Below are 24,365 nucleotides of genomic sequence, written 5' to 3' on the forward strand. Positions count from 1 at the left end.
TATATCTATATGATATGCTAACTTAATGATTTAAAACCTGGAAACACGAAAAACACCGTAAAACCGGATTTACGCCGTCGTAGTAACACCGCGGGCTGTTTTGGGTTAGTTAATTAAAAACTATGATAAACTTTGATTTAAAAGTTGTTATTCTGAGAAAATGATTTTTATTATGAACATGAAACTATATCCAAAAATTATGGTTAAACTCAAAGTGGAAGTATGTTTTCTAAAATGGTCATCTAGACGTCGTTCTTTCGACTGAAATGACTACCTTTACAAAAACGACTTGTAACTTATTTTTCCGACTAGAAACCTATACTTTTTTTGTTTAGATTCATAAAATAGAGTTCAATATGAAACCATAGCAATTTGATTCACTCAAAACGGATTTAAAATGAAGAAGTTATGGGTAAAACAAGATTGGATAATTTTTCTCATTTTAGCTACGTGAAAATTGGTAACAAATCTATTCCAACCATAACTTAATCAACTTGTATTATATATTATGTAATATTGAGATACCATAGACACGTATACAATGTTTCGACCTATCATGTCGACACATCTATATATATTTCGGAACAACCATAGACACTCTATATGTGAATGTTGGAGTTAGCTATACAGGGTTGAGGTTGATTCCAAAATATATATAGTTTGAGTTGTGATCAATACTGAGATACGTATACACTGGGTCGTGGATTGATTCAAGATAATATTTATCGATTTATTTCTGTACATCTAACTGTGGACAACTAGTTGTAGGTTACTAACGAGGACAGCTGACTTAATAAACTTAAAACATCAAAATATATTAAAAGTGTTGTAAATATATTTTGAACATACTTTGATATATATGTATATATTGTTATAGGTTCGTGAATCAACCAGTGGCCAAGTCTTACTTCCCGACGAAGTAAAAATCTGTGAAAGTGAGTTATAGTCCCACTTTTAAAATCTAATATTTTTGGGATGAGAATACATGCAGGTTTTATAAATGATTTACAAAATAGACACAAGTAAGTGAAACTACATTCTATGGTTGAATTATCGAAATCGAATATGCCCCTTTTTATTAAGTCTGGTAATCTAAGAATTAGGGAACAGACACCCTAATTGACGCGAATCCTAAAGATAGATCTATTGGGCCTAACAAACCCCATCCAAAGTACCGGATGCTTTAGTACTTCGAAATTTATATCATATCCGAAGGGTGTCCCGGAATGATGGGGATATTCTTATATATGCATCTTGTTATTGTCGGTTACCAGGTGTTCACCATATGAATGATTTTTTTATCTCTATGTATGGGATGTGTATTGAAATATGAAATCTTGTGGTCTATTGTTACGATTTGATATATATAGGTTAAACCTATAACTCACCAACATTTTTGTTGACGTTTAAAGCATGTTTATTCTCAGGTGAATATTAAGAGCTTCCGCTGTTGCATACTAAAATAAGGACAAGATTTGGAGTCCATGTTTGTATGATATTGTGTAAAAACTGCATTCAAGAAACTGATTTCGATGTAACATATTTGTATTGTAAACCATTATGTAATGGTCGTGTGTAAACAGGATATTTTAGATTATCATTATTTGATAATCTACGTAAAGCTTTTTAAACCTTTATTTATGAAATAAAGGTTATGGTTTGTTTTAAAAATGAATGCAGTCTTTGAAAAACGTCTCATATAGAGGTCAAAACCTCGCAACGAAATCAATTAATATGGAACGTCTTTAATCAATAAGAACGGGACATTTCAGATTGCCACTCATCTCTGGTCACCCACTTCATCACTTACTTATTAACATCACTCATTACATTCTAGCTAAAGCCATAACGAAACCACTTAATTCGCTGCGAATTATGTTCTCTTTTCCATCATCTGATTCGAACAAACCACCAATCCAACAGGCTCCTGTTATTGATGAGATCCGAATTAATTACGGCTAATATTCGATGGTAACTGCAGCTGTAAAACTCGTGTCCACTCCTGCCATTCGACTGCAGTAGCTGCTGCTCCTCCTTTATATTTCCAAACAAGTAAAGAATGAACAATGAAGAATGAATGATTAATTAATGGCGAGGTTACGAATTGATGATGGCGGCTGAGTTTGGATCGAAATTATGACAGAGAAAAGAAACCACAAACCTTCTTTTATTATTTAACACCACTGAGTTTAATTAGCTTGTGTTGGGCCGCCATATCAAGTCTGTTGGGCCGAATTTAATAGAATTCGGTTAGGCTGAGTTGATAAGAAGATACGAGTATAATGATTTTTGGATGGATTTGAATCAGAAATGTAAACATCAGCTCAATGGTTAGGACGATTTTCGGGTGAGCGAGAGGTCTCGGGTTCGAGTCCCGTTCAGGGCATTTATTTTTACAAAAAGCTTCTAAGGGGTATATTTTCATTACTTTTATTTCAAGTATTATTATTATTATTATTATTATTATTATTATTATTATTATTATTATTATTATTATTATTATTATTATTATTATTATTATTGTTATTATTATTTGGATATTATTGATTATCATGATATTATGTATAATTTTGAGAGTATTATAAATGCTAGTAGTATTATTATCCTAAATACTAGTATTACAATTAGTATGGTAATTATTATTGTAAGTATCATAATTGTTAACTCTATTATAACTACAAGTGTTATATCTATTATTGTTTTTATTATAAATATTAACTATGATATTATTATAGATTTCGAAACTTTAATATTAGTATTATTATGATGAATATAAAAATAATATAAATTATTATTATAGATATTAGTATTAATATCTCTTTATGAACAAAAATTAACATAAGTAATATTAGTTATATTATCACAAGTATCATTATTATGTAATTACTAAAATTAGTATCATGACTATCAGTAACAAGCGAATTTAATATTTTACAAGTAATCAAAACTATCATTTTATTTCAAATGGCTACTTTGTACTAAAAATATACTTAATACATATATTATAATTATATTAATAGTTTATACACTTACATATCTAACATAATAACAATAGTTATATAAATATTTATATACAACAAACTAATTATATATTTTTTATGTAATACTAACTATAAATATATAGATATATTAATATGACTAAATATATAGATATTAAATATTTTGAACATATACACAAACTAAATAACATAACAAAATTAATACTTTTACATTATAAAATGAATCTAAATTATTAATATAAAAATAACATAATTAATAAAGTTATATCAATATAATTTTGATCAATTACAGTTATGTGTATTAATAAATATACAAATGATATAGGTTCGTGAATCCGAGGCTAACCATGTATTGTTCAGTTGTTCAATGTCGTCATATGTATTTTTACTACAAAATACAATAGGTGAGTTTCATTTACCTTTTTACCCTTTATATTTTTGGGCTGAGAATACATGCGTAATTTTTTATAACTGTTTTACGAAATAGACACAAGTAATCAAAACTACATTATATGGTTGAATGATCGAAATCGAATATGCCCCTTTTTATTAAGTCTGGTAATCTAAGAATTAGGGAACAGACACCCTAATTGACGCGAACTCTAAAGATAGATCTATCGGGTCCAACAAGCCCCATCCAAAGTACCGGATGCTTTAGTACTTCGAAATTTATATCATGTCTGAAGGAGGATCCCGGAATGATGGGGATATTCTTATATATATTGTGAATGTCGGTTACCAGGTGTTCAATCATATGAATGATTTTTGTCTCTATATATGGGACGTATGTTTATGAGAATTGGAAATATGAAATCTTGTGGTCTATTAAAATTATGAAATGATTGTTTATGATAAACTAATGAACTTACCAACCTTTTGGTTGACACTTGAAAGCATGTTTATTCTCAGGTACGAAAGAAAACTTCCGTTGTGCATTTGCTCATTTTAAAGATATTACTTGGAGTCATTTATGACATATTTCAAAAAATGTTGCATTCGAGTCGTTGAGTTCATCAAGATTATTATTAAGTCAATTATAGCTAGATATATTATAAAATGGTGTGCATGCCTTCAACCTTAAATGTAATGAAAGATTGTCTTTTCAAAAACGAATGCAATGTTTGTAAAATGTATCATATAGAGGTCATGTACCTAGCGATGTAATCAACTGTTGTGAATCGTTTATAATCGATATGGACTTCGTTCGGATGGATTAGGACGGGTCTTCACAGTTGGTATCAGAGCGGTGGTCTTAGCGAACCATGTCTGCATTAGTGTGTCTAACTGGTAAGTCGTTAGGATGCATTAGTGAGTCTGGACTTCGACCGTGTCTGTATGTCAAAAGTTTTGCTTTTCATTTTGTGTCAAAAATTACCTGCTTATCATTCTTAGAGAATCGCTTACTTATCATTCTTAGTCTAGACACGTTTTACTGCATTGACTGCATGAATAGTGTATAGACAAAAATTCATATCTTAGCGTATCTGCTACTTCATATCTTAGCGTATCTGTTACTGTAACTTTGCCTGACAATTTCCGTAGATTCCTCCGTAATTTATGGGATTTTAGTATTATATATATACATATGTAAATTATGTATTGCAGAGTACTAATCTACATCCTATAATCTATTTCTTATCAAAAATCCTTCATCTGATCGTACGAGATGAATCCTGCAACTAGTTCGAGTTCCTCAGATTCCGATAACTATTTCGATAATTATTCCGGCAGCTATTCCGACATAGATGTTCGCCTAAGCTCCGAAAACAGCGTCATCGGCATGAATCAACCAATCAGCCATTATCAATTCATCTGATGGGTTCGTAGTCAACTTAATTAATGGAAACGCGCAGAAGGCAATCCCTTCCACCAACAGAATTCACCTCTTGACAATGAACCTGAAGCGTTTACCGGCGAACCTGTTCGAGACACCATTTTCAGTCTCATTTCCAGAGTAACTCGACAAGATTATATTCTATCCACAATTCTAAACGTTATTCATCCGCTCGTTCTGACCGACAATCATCCTGGAGTAATAAGTCAACGAACTTCGTGCTCGAATAATCAATTCGGAGAATATGGTACAAAATGTACCAGCTTCAGCAACATCACCGGCACCAACAGTACAATCAATAACAGCACCAGTACCATCAACAATCCATGCTTCAATATCATCATCTGTACTTTGAGTATGATTTTCGTTCTACGTATCGTTATACCTCATTTATCTTCGTTCGACATGGCGAATATGTAATCTCTAAAGTTTTAGAGATTATTTATTCTAGTTCCAACCGAAAAGCAAATGAGTTTAATATCATATTAACTCATTAAATCCATGAATACATCTGAAGAAAATATATATGTATATAAGTTTTCATAAAGATTGTAATTAAAAATTCTCTTGTACAAACTGTTAATGGTGAAAATATTTTAACGGGTAGGTAATACCCGAGGACTATTTAAATTTCACATTAATAAGTTACAATGTACGTTCTTCGAATCTGTTTCAACAGTCATATACTATCCTACTTACATCCACCGATATACAAATCCGTTCACCACAGAATAACCATATTCATCCAATTACATATTTGGATTTTGACCTGTCAGAATCCAACAAGTGGCATAATGAAGAAATAATGGGCACAATAAAAATTGATTAGAAACAGATTAATTAACAATACGAAATTCTATTAAGAATCCACGCTAACAAAATCCTAGCTAACTGTTCCTATATGACTATTTCCTTAAAATATACTAGTTTTGGTGGAACTATTGAACTATTGGGATTATTGGATTACTATCATGGACAATTAAAAAGTATTAAAAGAGTAGGAAATATTAAATACAACACTTTTCGATTTAAAAAGATTTTAAATAAATTACATCTACTACAGTTAAATATTTCCTCAAGTTGCCACTTGATTTCATTTTAAACTTCATTTGTATCTTGACGATTACAATCAACGTTCAAACCTTTCATGATTCTTGAAAACACCTCAATCGAGAGTATGAACCAACCGCACTTCATCTACGGAAGAAGAGATTGACGCATATAGTTATGCACCTGAAAATACTAGGAACCTGAGTAAAACGTTTAACCCGTATCTGTGTTAGCTCCTTTAGCATTATTAATACCCAAAAATAACTTGGTAATCCCTTTCAAAGTAGCAAATTTTGTCACAGCTCCAGCAAGTCAACTTCGAATTTTCATTCGAAGTAGCCTTACTATAATCCTGATATATACAATTACCCTTTTTATACCGGAGGATTCTTTTATATTCCACCACATTACCAGCAAATGTACCAGCAACCTTGTCGCTCCTTAGTTTAAATTCCTCCGACAAATCACTATATTTATCAATTGAAGTCTCGTCATGTAATCATCAGCATCTTGTAACGAGAACTGCCATAACAATTACCAGGAATCAGCAATCAGTACTTTGAAAACTCACAGCATATCTACATCAACAGTTATATGTATGACATTTATCTCTTAGAATTATGATCTCTCCTTCTAGAATCCTGAAAAGCACTCAGTCACAAATCAATACTCTGAATGTTGAAAAAGCTGAATGAAGCAGCAGAAACCATAGACAACCGTAAACGACCATAATCATCGAAAGTTTAATGATAAAGAATAGTATGTTGGAAAAGCTCAGAAAAGTTGGAACTGAAAAACGGATTGAGCTAACCACGAAGGAGACCAAGGACAAATACAAGGACCATACCATATATTCAAAGAATCCAGGTAATTCTGGATCCGATGAAACCTTCAACGAATATCTTGCTCGGTACTCATGTTAAAATCTTGCGGAAAATCTTTCCCCATCAACCATCGAACTTAGAAATTCCAAAATATCATCATCAATATCTTCGATATTTCTGAGGATATTTTCATAAATATTCTCGTCCGAAATTATATACCTCTTCGTGCTTCCTGTGTATCATTATGTTGGAAACATTCAATGGAAAATTTAGTACCGAAAAGCGGATTATGCGAAACTATGAAGGATGCCGTGAACAAATCACAAAGAATAAGTTTGACTTCAAAGAATCCAAATGATTTTGTTTCTGATGAAATCTTTAACGAACACCTTGCTTACGAATCTAAACCCTTACGGATAAATCTTCTTCATCATCCATCGATATTAGAAATTCCAAGATATAATCGTATCTTTCATTATAAATATCCTCCATATTTCTGAAGATATTTTTATAATTATTCTTATCTGAAATCATCAATCTCTTCGTGTTATCAGTGTTACATCATATATAAACTGTTAGTTTCTATATTATGTAAACTTTCGAACTTAAAATATGAATGTTATTGAAGTAATGTTAGGAACTGATGCATGAGTTAGTATAATATAATGACACTTGATCAACGTGATTATATTACAGTAAGTCATGCTGAGTTTCTAATGGGACGCGATGATTCACAGATTATAACTTCATCATGTGCCATGTTACATAACTCTTTCATTCTGCTTAACTTCTGAACATATCAAAGAAATATATACATAATAGTTCTATTCTCAGTGAACCTGGTAATTTGATAAATCAAACCTTGCTAATACATTAGTTCTTATTTAGAAAACGATGTTTATTCGAAACTCCATACCTATGAATTCTGGACCATTACTTGCGAAAAGTAAACAAAAGCATGAAGCCCCGAAATAGAAAGGGGGTATAAATCGCAGCAAATAAGAGAGCGCATTAACTGTGGATGACAATAATTATACAGACAGAAGCAGGGACATTGAAATATAAGGGAAGATATAAAATCCAACAACAACACAGAAATTACAAACCATGGATATTAATACGAATAGCAATATAAAGACACGGTATAATTAAGAATAGTATCACCCCAAGGTAATAGTAGAAGTAAACAGATTCTTCTGATGGAAGATTGAAAAGAAGGATGACAGAAATGATAATTAGAAAAATATCAAGGATTAGAACTGGATTAAGCATTTTCACAATCTTTTGGATGTATGAAATAAGAAAGGAAGTATAGGAATTGTGAGAATAATAAAATAGAAGAGGTAAATTTATAATGGAAACATCCGACAGAGTAATCGGGACAGATGATCTCATTTAAGTAAAAAGATCTTAATTTCCATAAATCTCGAAGAATCAGATCTTATAGATTTCCTAGATTTTCTTTTAAATCTTTTGAAATCCGGAATTCAACCCTGACTCTGTCAAAAGTTAAGATGAATCTTTACTTCCCTATTTCACTATTTGGTGATAGCTTCATTCGTACTTCTCGAATAATCGAACTATTTTATTTCATATTACTCAATGATGATAAAACTCAAGTTATCAACTCATATTTGTCATGAAAACATTTTTATTGTTAGCCATGACCACCTCACCCAAATTTCGGGACGAAATTTTTTCAACGGGTAGGTACTGTGATGACCCGGAAATTTCCGACCAAATTTAAACTTAACCTTTATATAGTTTCAACACGATAAGCAAAGTCTGTAATGTTGAGTCACAAAATTTTTGAAACTATTTCATATATGCAATTGACCTTTGGCTACTTCCGACGATTCACGATTAATTGTGGTAAATAGATAAATATATATAAGACAATTATAATTTTCATATTTAATATGCAAACACATATTATATAGTGTATTTATATTAAAATGAATAAATAATAAACATATGATGTTATATAATATATATAGTATGATTAAAATATATAATAATATGATGAATGTAATTACAAATATGAGTGTTATACTAATATTAATATTAAAATTTAATGTTTGTATTATTATCATTTATAATAGATAATATATGGATACGAAAGTTGATATATTTAGATTGATATAATATTATTGGTATTATTGTTATATATTTCATAATGGCTACTATTATTATTATTAGTAATAATATTATTACTATTACTATTATATTTATATCACTATTAGTTATAATACTAAAGAATATTATTATTCATTAATAAGATTAATTATAATCCATGAGTATAAACATTATTGTAAGAATAATTAAAGGTATAACTTAGTTATAATTTAAATGTCATTAGTTATTGTTATTATTAAATATATATATATATATATATATATATATATATATATATATATATATATATATATATATATTATTAATAATTATCATCACCTTTGTTAGTAATATTGTCTAAACATTATTATTATAAGTAATATTAAAAGAGCTATTACTCATATTGTTATTACTAATTATTTAACAATATTACATTTACTAAAAATTTATTTAGACATATAACATCAAGTACAGATCGAACTCCAAGGGCCATCTTTATCAACCTTTATTTGGTATATTTTTTTTGTATCTATCTTTAAACAGTTAGCCATCTTTTTTCCTTTTTTAATTGTTTTATATATATTTCTGTACCCTAGCAAATATTCTGAGACGACCCAAATCTTAGCTATGAAACAAACACAATCAAATTATAACACTGTGGTAATCGAAAAGTTATTACATTATATAGATACATTAATGGAATTGTGAGGTTAAAAACAAAAGTTGAAGAAAATAGGCTGTCCCTTTTGTATTCTTGTTTATGGATTATTGAACAACCATTATCAAGACCATCATGAACTACAATCTTCGCTACTGCAATTCATTATTCTGTTTCTGCTCGAAGAACACCATCAATATCCATCATTATTTTTCTCCTATCTTCTGCTAAACGAGCTTGAGCATATAATGCTATGATCCAACTGCAACTGCAACTAATTAAATTCTATTTCAACTTGAACCGAAACAACCACTTATGAATTCTGTTTTGAACCGCTTTTAACGTTTCTGTTCTAATAATCAACTGAAACGGTTTGCTTTCTTTCCTGTCTTGTCGATGAACCACACCACAACAATCAAACCATTCAATGTTGCTGTTAACAAACGAAACCAAACTTACCTGCTACTCACTGTTTTCTGTTTCGACCCAAATTAAACTCTAGTAACCCTCCTCATCCTAACCAAATAAATCAAAACCAAATCAAATCCATAAAACCTAAAATTCACATGAATTAAATTAAACCCAAATGCCTGCTGTAAACCCATTAACAAACCTATTCTTTCTTTACAAAATCGTGATTCATATATACATCTAAAACAATCAAAATTAGTTACAATTACCTGGATCTAATCGAGATTGGTTACATATACGAGGATCCGATGGTTATTGTTTACAGATTGCCACTCATCTCTGGTCACCCACTTCATCACTTACTTATTAACATCACTCATTACATTTTAGCTAAAGCCATAACGAAACCATTTAATTCGCTGCGAATTATGTTCTCTTTTCCATCATCTGATTCGAACAAACCACCAATCCAACAGGCTCCTGTTATTGATGAGATTCGAATTAATTACGGCTAATATTCGATGGTAACTGCAGCTGTAAAACTCGTGTCCACTCCTGCCATTCGACTGCAGTAGCTGCTGCTCCTCCTTTATATTTCCAAACAAGTAAAGAATGAACAATGAAGAATGAATGATTAATTAATGGCGAGGTTACGAATTGATGATGGCGGCTGAGTTTGGATCGAAATTATGACAGAGAAAAGAAACCACAAACCTTCTTTTATTATTTAACACCACTGAGTTTAATTAGCTTGTGTTGGGCCGCCATATCAAGTCTGTTGGGCCGAATTTAATAGAAGTCGGTTAGGCTGAGTTGATAAGAAGATACGAGTATAATGATTTTTGGTTGGGTTTGAATCAGAAATGTAAACATCAGCTCAATGGTTAGGATGATTTTCGGGTGAGCGAGAGGTCTCGGGTTCGAGTCCCGTTCAGGGCATTTATTTTTACAAAAAGCTTCTAAGGGGTATATTTTCATTACTTTTATTTCAAGTATTATTATTATTATTATTATTATTATTATTATTATTATTATTATTATTATTATTATTATTATTATTATTATTGTTATTATTATTTGGATATTATTGATTATCATGATATTATGTATAATTTTGAGAGTATTATAAATGCTAGTAGTATTATTATCCTAAATACTAGTATTACAGTTAGTATGGTAATTATTATTGTAAGTATCATAATTGTTAACTCTATTATAACTACAAGTGTTATATCTATTATTGTTTTTATTATAAATATTAACTATGATATTATTATAGATTTCGAAACTTTAATATTAGTATTATTATGATGAATATAAAAATAATATAAATTATTATTATAGATATTAGTATTAATATCTCTTTATGAACAAAAATTAACATAAGTAATATTAGTTATATTATCACAAGTATCATTATTATGTAATTACTAAAATTAGTATCATGACTATCAGTAACAAGCGAATTTAATATTTTACAAGTAATCAAAACTATCATTTTATTTCAAATGGCTACTTTGTACTAAAAATATACTTAATACATATATTATAATTATATTAATAGTTTATATACTTACATATCTAACATAATAACAATAGTTATATAAATATTTATATACAACAAACTAATTATATATTTTTTTATGTAATACTAACTATAAATATATAGATATATTAATATGACTAAATATATAGATATTAAATATTTTGAACATATACACAAACTAAATAACATAACAAAATTAATACTTTTACATTATAAAATGAATCTAAATTATTAATATAAAAATAACATAATTAATAAAGTTATATCAATATATATTTGATCAATTACAGTTATGTGTATTAATAAATATACAAATGATATAGGTTCGTGAATCCGAGGCCAACCCTGTATTGTTCAGTTGTTCAATGTCGTCATATGTATTTTTACTACAAAATACAATAGGTGAGTTTCATTTACCTTTTTACCCTTTATATTTTTGGGCTGAGAATACATGCGTAATTTTTTATAACTGTTTTACAAAATAGACACAAGTAATCAAAACTACATTATATGGTTGAATGATCGAAATCGAATATGCCCCTTTTTATTAAGTCTGGTAATCTAAGAATTAGGGAACAGACACCCTAATTGACGCGAACTCTAAAGATAGATCTAACGGGCCCAACAAGCCCCATCCAAAGTACCGGATGCTTTAGTACTTCGAAATTTATATCATGTCCGAAGGAGGATCCCGGAATGATGGGGATATTCTTATATATATTGTGAATGTCGGTTACCAGGTGTTCAATCCATATGAATGATTTTTGTCTCTATATATGGGACGTATGTTTATGAGAATTGGAAATATGAAATCTTGTGGTCTATTAAAATTATGAAATGATTGTTTATGATAAACTAATGAACTTACCAACCTTTTGGTTGACACTTGAAAGCATGTTTATTCTCAGGTACGAAAGAAATCTTCCGCTGTGCATTTGCTCATTTTAAAGATATTACTTGGAGTCATTTATGACATATTTCAAAAAACGTTGCATTCGAGTCGTTGAGTTCATCAAGATTATTATTAAGTCAATTATAGCTAGATATATTATAAAATGGCGTGCATGCCTTCAACCTTCAATGTAATGAAAGATTGTCTTTTCAAAAACGAATGCAATGTTTGTAAAATGTATCATATAGAGGTCATGTACCTCGCGATGTAATCAACTGTTGTGAATCGTTTATAATCGATATGGAATTCGTCCGGATGGATTAGGACGGGTCTTCACACCATGTATTTAGCTTCTGTTGAGAATCTGGATACCACTGACTGCTTTTTGGATAACCAAGATATGATGCATGAACCAATAAAAATGTAGTACCCTGTTACTGATCTTCTAGATGTGATACATTTGGCCCAATCACTATCACAATAGGCCTGCAATGTAAGAGATGTAGATTGTGGAAATAGAAGACCCTGTCCTAGACATAACTTGATATACCTAAGAACTTTGTATAAAACTTTTAAATGGCTGGTCTTAGGAGATTGACTGTATTGGCTTAAGACTTGAGCTGCATATGTCAGGTCAGGTCTGGTGATGGTAAGGTAGATTAGTTTACCTACCAAGGTCCTATATAAAGCGGCATCTGGTAAGATGTCACCAGTCTCAACAGAAAGATTGATGTTGGGATCAATAGGTATATTGGATGGTTTTTCATCAAGGATGCCTGCTAGTTGAAGTAGTTCAAGCGCATACTTCCTTTGGGACATGGTAATACCTGTAGAATTTTTGAGGAACTCAATTCCAAGGTAGTAATGAAGAGGCCCTAGATCTTTGATGCTGAGTTTTTGTCAAGCTTGGTTTTGAGTTGCTGGATCAGTTGTGGGTTATTACCTGTGAGGAGGAGATCATCAACATAGATAACTATAGCAATAAAGTCATGTCCTTGTTTATATGTTACTAAAGAGGTATCAGCATAGCTTTGCTTAAACCCTTGAGTAGTTAAGAAGGTGATAAGCTTGTTAAACCATTGTCTGTTGGCCTGCTTCAGACCATATAAGGATTTCCTTAACCTGCAGACATAATTGGGTGGTACAGGTTTTATGTATCCTTGAGGAATAATCATGTACACCTCTTCATGTAAATCTCCATGCAAGAATGCATTGTTAACATCAAGTTGTTCAAGGACCCAATTGTTGTGTACTGTAGTTGCCAATAAAGCCCTAACAGTAACCATCTTAGCCACTGGAGCAAAGGTCTCCTTATAATCCGTCCCTTCTTTTTGTGTGTACCCTTTTGCTACAAGTGTTGCTTTGAACCTTTCTATGGACTAATCTGATTTAAGCTTGATTCTATAGACCCATTTGTAGCCTATGGCTATTTTATCTGGTGGTATAGTGGCGATTTCCCATGTTTTGTTTGATTTAAGGGCTTGTAGCTCTTTTGTCATTGCCTCTGCCCATTTGCTATGTTTGGATGCTTGATTATATGATTGTGGTTCCACAAGGGTATTAATGGTTGAGATAAGGTAACTGTTGATAGGTGAGGTGATGTTGGAGTAATTTAGGTATTTGGAGTGGTGGAATTTGGTGATAGAGTTAGTGATGGATTTGGGTAGGTTACATTGATAATCTTTGTATTTATTAGGTATTGTGTGATTTCTTTTAGAAGTTCTTGTTGGTTGAGTTATAGTTGTTGTGGCTGTTTGGGGTTGAGAAGATTGTAGTGTTGGTGAAGGTGGTGATGGATCTGGAGAGATAGATGGATTTGTTGTGGATTGTGTTTGTGGGGTTGTATGTATGGTGGCATTAAGTGTGGTATTTTGATTGGATGTATCTGCATGTTCTGGTGAATTAGTATTAGGTGTGATTTCATCAGGTGAAGGATGTAGATGGTTTGTTTCTATGTGTTCTGATGGAGTAGAAGTATTAGGATTGGTGTTGGATTTAAGTGTGAAAGGGAATTGTGATTCATCAAAAGTAACATGTCTACTAACAAAGGTTTTGTGTGATGAAAGATCATATAAAATGTATCCTTTTTGGGTTGTTGGGTAGCCTAAGAGTACAGAGGGTATGGATCTTGGTTCAAACTTATCTGGTGAGTGTGTATGGGCATTTGCTTTACACCCAATTATTCTTAAGTGTGAGAGATCAGGTGGAGTGTTATAAACTATCTCATAAGGACTTTTGTTGTGTAAAGGTTTGGTTAGAAGTCTATTTATGAGGTATGTGGCTGTAAGTATGCAGTAACCCCATAGGTGTACTGGGATGTTGGATTGGAATCTAAGGGCCCTAGCAATTTCTAGCAATTGTTTGTGTTTTCTCTCAACCCTAGCATTTTGTTGAGGTATGTATGGACAGCTTGTTTGGTGTATTATGCCATTTAGTTGAAAGAAATTGGTTAGGTCTTGGTTGATAAATTCAGAACCATTGTCAGTCCTGATGGTTTTGATTGGTTTATTGAAGTGATTGATTGTATAAGTATGAAACATTTCAATGTGTGAGATAACATGGTGTTTACTAGGTATGATATATGTCCAGGCTGCCCTTGAGTGGTCATCAACTATGGTGAGGAAGTATCTACAATTATTCATAGTTTTGTGTTTGTATGGTCCCCATACATCCATATGAACAAGTGTAAACAAAGATGCTGAATGTGAATGACTAATTGGAAATGGTAAAGAGTGTTGTTTAGACATAGGACAAATGTTATAAGAATGAGTAATATGATCGCACTTTATTACAGAACTAAATTGTTTAATGTTTTTTCATTACATGAATAGAAGGGTGCCCAAGTCCGGAGTGTCATAGAGCAGTGTCACCAGTTGAAATGAGTGTGGAGGTTTGTGGAATGATTGGATCACTCGTCGTGATCGCTCTGAGACCATAAGAATTGGTTGAATTCCACTAAAATGAGAAAGTTACATACGAATGAAGATTACAGTGCTTTATATACCCCACCACTATGAGACAAAATATATAACTGTAATTAACAACTAAACTAACAACCTAACAAACTCTTTAACTAACTAAGACTATGCTAAATAAGTTAAATGTAGTTGCAGTCATTTAGAATCTTCTGCCTTATAATATATTGAGTTGATATAACACTGTGTATCTCTTTAGATAATATGTTACCTTACAACTCATATACATTTTATATCTTATTATTAATATGTTTATATAATTGAATTTTTCATAAGTGCGATTTATGAAGATATTAATGAAACAATATTAATGCAGAAAATATAATTGTGTTTTTATTATAACTAGTGAAATGACCCGTAAAATTACGGGTTTGTTTAAATGAAACAGTTTAATGATATGTTTTATGTATTAAGTAAACGTAAATGCTAAAGTTATTTAGCTTAATGACCCGTAGAATCACAGATTCCGACTAAAAAACTTGTCGTTTTTACAAACATATTGATATAATCAGTGGCGGAAGCAGGATTTTTCTTCACCGGGGGCGAAATTTTTTTTTAAAACCGTAGCAACTTTTTTGGGCAAAATACGGAGTTTTTGGGACAAAAATTGGAGGTTTTTAGGCAAAATTTTGAGGTTTTTGGATAAAATTTGAAGATTTGTGGGCAAAATTTGAAGGTTTTGGGGCAAAATTTAGAGAATTGTGGGCAAAATTTGAAGGTTTTGAAGTAAAATATGTAGGTTTTGGGGCAAATGGCTTTTGGGTTTGGGGCAAATGGCTTTTGTGTTTGGGGCAAAATAAAAAAAATCCAAATTTTTACACTAAAATTTCGAAATCGACTGGGGGCGGGCGCCACCCCTGCCCCCCCTCTAAATTCGCCCCTGGATATACTTAACTTAGTCAGAATAAATGAACTACATTCATTCTCCCACAAGTTTCTTCTAACTTTCATCACAATGATTATTTTTCTTGTCATAAAAGCTACATTACAACATTTTATTGAGACATGTATTTCGCATACATATGTAACGTAATTAATCTCATAAAGTGAACCAATATTTGAATAATAATAATATAATAATAATAAAGTTTGCTCTAAAATCGAGTATTTATATTTTTAATAATAATTATTAGTAATAATAAATGTCTCTTTAATTTAAAAAAAAAACCTAAAATACAATTATAATATGAAAGTTGTACAATATGTTTCAAAGTTTGTACATGTGTTCATGTGATGTTTTGTAAAAGATTGTACAATTTGTTTTAAAATTTGTACATATAGTCATAGGGTGTTTTATCATAAGGTTGTACATAATTTTTCAAATATTGTACATATGGTCATGAAGGTATTTTACTATAAGGTTGTACATAATGCTTTAAATATTGTACATATGGTCATAAAGGTATTTTATCATAAGGTTGTACATAATGTTCCATATATTTTTACAATTAACATGTTAATATTTTTATTTAAAATAATTAATTATTTTAATCATATTATCATGAGGAGTTTAAAATATCTTTTTCTTTAATTTTAATTTTTTTTAAACTTGAATAATCCTTATTTATGCAATAATACTGTAGAAGATAGATAGTACAAAATGATGAATTGATGATTGATATAAGTTAGATATTCATTAAATATAAAATAATGGATCGTCAATTCGTCAGACAGATTTGTTGTAATCGTTGAAAGAATTTAGCATAAAAGTAATATAGTTTGAATTAGCTTTCTTTTATAATTCAATAAGTAATAAGTAATAAGTAAAGACGTCAATGTCCACGCTTTATTAGCTTTAAAAAATCTACTTAAATACTACACAACTACAGTAAAATCGAGGCCTCCAGGGGAGGTAAAAATCAATGGCAGACTAACATTATTTTTATTTTCATTTTCACCTCTCAAGCTTTTTGTCATCTCTTTTTAGTCAAGAACACATGCTGTCAACTTGTATTATTTATTATCCCAACAAAAGGAGTAATATAGTAAATAGATAATATCGTTCTCGAAAATTTAAGTATCCAGAACGAGTTGAAAAAAGACCCTTAAACTCTAGTGAATAATATAAATTATTTAAAAAAGACCCTTAGACCCTAACGAATAATCTATTTAAAAAGAGGTTCAAATGAATGCTAGTGGACCTTGATTTCTTTTTTTCTGGGGCTTTTGCTTTTTGATTTTGGGCCTATTATATTTCGTCTTCGTTGTTTCAGTTGTGTTCCCATAGTTGTCATGTTCCTCAAATCTCTTGTCTGTATATATAAAAAAAATGGGCACCTGAAAACTTTGAGCCCCAAGCAGCCGATCACCTTATTCCCCCTCCGGACCTCCAATGAATAATACTATGGATAATGAGCTAATTTGAACAAATACATATTGATTTAATCCTTCAATCACATAAGATAAATCCTCTAATCACAAGAGGCAAAAGAACTTTACGAATCAGTATCACAATCAAAACGCCTGTGAAGTATTACAAAGGTTCACACAATATATCACTAACACTAACAAATTCAAAGTATCATGAATTTGTTGTCCCCCAGAACTACAGAATTGAATGAAACCGAATAATGAAACACACACACACACACACACACATATATACATATATATATATATATATATATATATATATATATATATATATATATATATATATATATATATATATATATATATATATATATATATATATATATATATATATATATAAAAGTTAAATTTGCATCCAGACCCCTCAAGTCTTCATTTCAGCTCCAACAATCAAGTTCCATGTTTTATGCTTTGGCCACAAAACTTCACTTTGATAAAATGACTTTAAGGTTTCTGTAGTTCTTAACTCTAAAATGAGAACGAATAAAACTAAACATAAATCATGTTAGATTGTTAACTATGAATATAATTCAATATCCCTCTTCAATTTAAACATGAAATGATGGGTAAAGTAAGTTTATCAGACAATACTTTATGTTGTGATACACTTAAATCCGTGGTAAAAATGTCACAAATATTATCACTTGAAGCTATTTGTTCAGTTTCAATTAATCCTGAACTAATTTTACTTTTACAAAATGCAAATCAACTTCAAAATACTCAATTCTTTCATGTAAAACAGGATTTTTTGCAATTTGTATAGCTGATTTATTATCATAATAAACTTTTACAGGTAAAACAGTTGTAATTTTCAAGTAAGTTGAAATCTTTAAAATCCAATAATTTCAGAGTTTACAGAAGCACGAGCTCTAAGCTCGTGCTTCTGCAGATGATCTAGACACAATGAATTGGTTCTTACTTCTCCATGAAATTAAAGTATCACAAAGAAAGACACAGAAACATGTATCAGACCTTCTCATCATACTACATTTAGCATTGTCGGAGTCAACAAAAGCAAAAACAGTCATTTCAATGCTATTCTTTATAGAGATACCATTACCTGGAGATCCTTTAAGATATCTTAAAACTCTTAAAGCAGCTTTTAAATGAGAATTTAAATGAGCATGCATATGTTGACTAAGACACTACATAGATATATAATGATATTCACTAATATTGATTAATGGAAAATTAGCAGTGGAATTATCCCTTATATTACTAAAAATATACCCATATTCCACAGGTTAATAGCAGGTTTACTTACAAGTAAACCAAATTTAGATAAAATTCCAAACAATACTTTCGTTGGCACAAAACATAACAGTCATTATTATCAAGCAGTTCAATTCCAAGAAAGTACTTAAATTTTCTAAGTCTTTAATTTTAAACTTAGTTTTCAAAAAATTCTTACAGTCATTGATAACATATTCACAGTTTTTAGTTAAGATTATATCTGCACAAACAAGCAGATATATACAGTTATCAAGGGTAACTTTAACAAACAAAGAATAATCTTTGACACTTTGTTTAAAACCATATTCAAATAAAATATCGCAAAACTTTTCATTCCATTTTCTAGGAGCTTGTTTTAAATCATATAATGATTTTACTAACTTACAAACCCTAGTATCATTTTTGTCAAAGTAACCCTCAGGAAGAGACATATACACATATTCAGTAAGATCACCATAAAGGTATGCATTATGAATGTCAATTTGACACAAAGACCAATCATTATTGCAGCAACTTTAACAGTAACCATTTTTACAGCTGGTGAGAATGTTTCATCAAAATCTTGTACTTCACTTTGATTTTAGCCTTTAGCAACAAGTCTAGCTTTATATCTATCTATCTCATTAGTAGATTTATATTCTATCCTATAAACTCACTTACATCCTATAGGTTTTCTTTCTAAAGGTAAATTAATCAAAACCCATGTATTATTTATGTTTAAGGCTTCTATTTCCTCATTCATAACATTAACCCAGTTCTGATCTTGATATGCATCATGGAATGTTTTTGTATGGGCTTTTAGTTTAATGTTTTTATTCAGTGGATGTGGTTATTGGCAAGAACTCGCCGTAGGAAGAAATTCCAATATGCTGCACTTCTTCAAATTTAATCAAACCGAAACCGATCGATAATTTTTAATTCTCTTAGGTGGCCCAACCAACCGACCGATCGAGTTGGGATTTGACTTCTTTTGTTAGGAAGACTAGCGAATTTTTCTTACTTCTCTTTCCATAAAAACCCCCTCCTCAGAGGAGAGCATAAGCTCTAGGATGAGTATGTCCTGAATTACCGGATTCATTCTCATCTTGATCCACGAGGGCTTGTCGGAATATGTTTGGCTGTTCAATAGCCAATTCCATTTCGGTTCATTTTAGACCCTTTCTCTTTCTAGCGTATAGAATAGGAATATGTGAAGGTAAAATAGTTGTTCGATCTCCATTGTGAGTTCCTTGGTGTGGAGAGATCTCTGCCTTATAAAAAAAAAAGAGCTCGTAGGCCTTATTCTGCATATCAAAGAGCGACTTAATTCGTCATTTATTCGAAATAATATTCACTTTTTTTTTTTTGGCTAAAAATTCAGTTGTATTTAAAACATTCCAAACCTTGTCATCAAAGATATAACTTTGCCCATTACAAAAGCTAGTCACTATTAGCCCATTTTAAATATGGGTCAAGACTAGGAAACAAAATACAAATTACATACTTGATAACTAGCTTATAATAACAGAAAAATAACCAAAGCTAGCAGACTTTTGAATTAGCTAGCGAGATGGTTGCTTAAAGTAGAGCTCACAGATTTTAATATTCACTTTACTCAGCTTAAAACACTGTGCCATAAATTCAAGAACTGTCATCCATTACAAAAGACCTTCCTCCGAGTGGATATGTGGAAGTACGTTATGATGATCCAGAGAAACGTGTGATTTCTGAACCCATTGAGATGACTTAATAATTACGCTATTTCGATTCTGCTAATCTTTGAGAGACGTGAACAATAGAAGTTTTGAAAGTTGAATGTATACAATAAAAATTTGGTGAAAGTTCAATTTTCCTTATAATATAATCCATTATGTTTAATGTTTATAAAAACACTATTTTTTTTTTTTTTTTTTACAGAATTTATTAAATTTAACGAATAATGGAGTAATAATTTGAGAAAGTATAATAGATAAACCGAAAAATACACACTCTACTAGTTCTATCTCATAACAAGAAAATATACCTCCGGATAAGATAAAAAATCATCAATGGCGTCACCGGCAGCAGCAAGTTTATCATGGAACTCGTCTTCATGGCTCAACAACAACCGCACTTTAACAGCAACCACCAACGAACCCATCAAAATTTCCGATAAATCTTCAGCCTTTCTTATTTTTGCTCAAAAGAAAGCCAAGAAAACACGCAAGGTACAATTCAAATTACTCACATTTTCATCAAATTCAAGTGCTTTTTTTTATAGGCTTATGTTAATTATGATAGTGTTAAGTTAATTTGTGGTTACTTTTGTTGGAATTTGTAGATAATCTTGATTGAGGATGTAACTGATGTTGGAAAGAAAGGGCAGCTTTTGGATGTGAAAGCTGGGTTTTACAGAAACTATTTGCACCCATCTGGGAAAGCTCGGATTGTTACTCCTGTTCTTCTCAAGTAATGTACTAATTTTAGTTGATTTTATTGATTAATCTGAGTTAATAAAGTTAATTTTGAGTAGGGTTAAATGGGTTAATTAGTTATATTGTATGATGCATGCCAACCGTTTGTGAAAATGCCACATAGAAAGATTGTTTGGGTTTTTTTGAGTATTCAATTTGTTAAACTCTCCTGAAAAAGTAATGTGGGAATGTGATGGTAAATGACATATTATTATCGTTGATTACAACGGAATTTTGTATCAAACGTTACCATTTTCGTGATCGTGTATGTATTACACATCATAAAATTCGTTAGTGTAGGTACCCGATCACCTCTTAATTGGGTGAATTGATTTTTGAACGACGCGCAACCATATACGATGCCACATCATCACCACATCATTTTAACGGTTTAAATGCTGCCACATCTCGGTTTACTAATTATAGGATGTAATAAAATACATACAATAGCAAGGTTTTGGATAGCTTCTGGTTTTATATCGATACTTATAGTAACCAAGATAGTTAAGTTGGATAACTTCTGGCGTAATTATCAATAGATTACGTCACAATACATTATATTAGATTTTACATTACATTACATTACATTACATTTATTCACATTATGTCTTATAAGAAAAACAAAACTCCTAAAGTTATAGGTGTTACTGATATCTTTGTAAGTTTACTGATTTTGTTATAGTTTTTCCCCCATTGAATTCGTTATGTCGAAAATACTTCACATGCTTGTACCTAGATCCCATATGAGTGGATAAAGTAATTTGTAATGTCTAAATATAAAAGCAATTTTCATTTTCCGACATTTATTTATTTATTTTGCTCTTTCTCCAGGGAAATGAAGGTTGAAGAAGAAAGAATTGAGGCTGAAAAACAACGCGTATTTACAAGTTCCCTTTAAACCATACCCTTGTTTCTCACATGAAGAAATATTGTTAATATGTTATCTACATATAGAATTCTTAAGTGCTATATACTTTTTGGTAATATTGGGCTAATTATATATTTGTTTATCAGGTAAAAGAAGAGGCTCTGCAACTTGCTCGAATTTTTGAAACTGTAGGAGCTTTCAAGGTGAAACGTAAAGGAGGGAAAGGAAAACAAATTTTTGGAAGGTATGCATTATATCTATTTTTACCTCGATAAATAATATGCTTATACGCAGTTCCTTTATAAACTGAATACTAACACTACTTATTACTTGCAGTGTTACTGCTCAAGATCTTGTTGACATAATTAAGGCACAACTTCAAAGGTAATCTTCTTAAAAGTTGCTTAGTTTTACTAAGGTATTTATGTATTTATATCTGTATTAAGGTAACCTTACGCGGTTGAAAAGATGGCCTAGCAGCTTTTTTTTCTTGACTTTGACCATGTTCTTTTTTTTTTTCTTGATGTGAATTCAGTGTCTGAAAACTTGTTAAACTTGGGAAATTATAGTAAATAAAAATTAAACTGTACGCCTTCTTGTTAGTGCAATGTAAGTGTGCGACAAAACAGAAATCAACAAAGTTAATCATATTTTAACAATTTGTTCTTATTCACAATTGAATCATGAGTTATAAGAGGTATCTTTTTTATTGCTTAAAGTTTAGTTATGAGTGTTAATGTTCATACTTATAGGGATATCGACAAAAGAATTGTTTCTCTACCAGAGATCCGAGAAACAGGAGAGTATATTGCAGAGCTAAAACTTCATCCTGACGTTAGCGCTCAAGTAAGGTTGAATGTATTTGCCAACTAAGAGAATATACTTCAAGGTACGTAATACGTTTATGAATCTATCCATTTTAATTTTATATCACTGTTTGTTTATTAAATGTAATTTTGTCTATTGTAGTGTAATAATGTGGTTCTAAGAGGAACACATTGTTAGGTAAAATACCAGTTGTTAGTTTATATGCTAGAAATGGGCCATTGTATCTTGTGTTCTATAACATACATATATATTTTCACTATTATGCATATGTAGGCTAGGATGTAACTGGTTCCCCTATGAAAAAAGTACTTATTTTGTTTCAAATTTTTTGTGTATGCAGGATGAAAAATATGTGAAAAATAGTCTTAGAAATTGCAGATATAGCTGCCCTTGTTCAAGATCCAGTATTTTTTTTATTTGTTTTGTGTTATGTTCTCACAATATAACATTGGTATGTATGTACATACCCTTGGCTTTAAATTGGTCATTTTGTTAATTAGTTCACTCTAGTGAAACTCCAGAAACACTCATATATTTCTTATATATTATTATTAATACTAATATATATATATATATATATATATATATATATATATATATATATATATATATATATATATATATATATATATATATATATATATATATATAGGGTCAGGATCAATGGGGAAGTAACCAATCGGGGGGAAGCAAAAAAAATTTGTTTTCGTTTTTTTTGAATTTTTTTTTTTCCGGCATCAAGATCACACGAAAATATGAATATTTAGAAGAGACACTTCGTGATGAATGTTATTATTTAGGCGGGAAAACGATCGACAAAAATAACATTCAAGATAATATTGTTCGTGAAGAATATGAACGTTTTTTTTTCATGTTTTGTGAAGTAAAATTTAGCCCGATTTAGAGTTTAGGGTTTAGGGTTTAGGGTTTGGTGTTTTGGGTTTATTCCATAAACCCAAAACACCAACCCTAAACCCTAAAGTCTAAACCGTTCGTGTTAAAAACTCAATCTAAATCCTAAATCTAAACCCTAAATCTAAACCCTAAACCCTAAATTTCTAAACCCTAATATCTAAACCCTATAAACCCTAATATCTAAACCCTAATATCTAAAACCCAATAGCTAAAACCTCAAAATACGCTCGAAAAACACGATAATTGTTATATATTACTTCTTCGAGCGTTTTCCCGCCAAAATAAAAACATTTATCACAAAGTGTCTCTACTAAATGTTCATATTTTCATTTCATCTATAATGTTCGTGAACAAAGTTTTTTCAAAAAACGAAAAAAAAGTTTTTGCTTCCCCCCGAATGGTTACTTCCCTT

General features: G+C 30.7%; 1 protein-coding gene across 1 annotated transcript; it reads left to right on the top strand.

Annotated features, from left to right (window-relative positions):
- The first annotated feature begins 20,883 nt into the window (after positions 1 to 20,883).
- LOC139867102 (large ribosomal subunit protein bL9c-like) lies at positions 20,884 to 23,542 on the top strand. Its single transcript, XM_071855437.1, has 7 exons — positions 20,884 to 21,096; positions 21,210 to 21,337; positions 22,174 to 22,219; positions 22,357 to 22,454; positions 22,547 to 22,594; positions 22,963 to 23,099; positions 23,379 to 23,542. The coding sequence occupies exons 1-6, from the start codon at positions 20,938 to 20,940 to the stop codon at positions 23,081 to 23,083; spliced, it is 600 nt and encodes a 199-aa protein (XP_071711538.1). The 5' UTR covers positions 20,884 to 20,937; the 3' UTR covers positions 23,084 to 23,099; positions 23,379 to 23,542.
- The last annotated feature ends 823 nt before the right edge of the window (positions 23,543 to 24,365 follow it).

The sequence above is a fragment of the Rutidosis leptorrhynchoides genome, chromosome 1, assembly GCF_046630445.1.
Source record: "Rutidosis leptorrhynchoides isolate AG116_Rl617_1_P2 chromosome 1, CSIRO_AGI_Rlap_v1, whole genome shotgun sequence".
NCBI lineage: Eukaryota > Viridiplantae > Streptophyta > Magnoliopsida > Asterales > Asteraceae > Rutidosis > Rutidosis leptorrhynchoides.

What these genes read in the sequence shown, in the direction of transcription:
- LOC139867102 (XM_071855437.1), top strand. Translation starts at nt 20,938, where the DNA reads ATGGCGTCACCGGCAGCAGCAAGTTTATCATGGAACTCGTCTTCATGG. An exon ending in GGAAAACAAATTTTTGGAAG is followed by an intron (nt 22,455 to 22,546) that starts GTATGCATTATA and finishes TATTACTTGCAG; the next exon opens with TGTTACTGCTCAAGATCTTG. An exon ending in ATTAAGGCACAACTTCAAAG is followed by an intron (nt 22,595 to 22,962) that starts GTAATCTTCTTA and finishes TCATACTTATAG; the next exon opens with GGATATCGACAAAAGAATTG.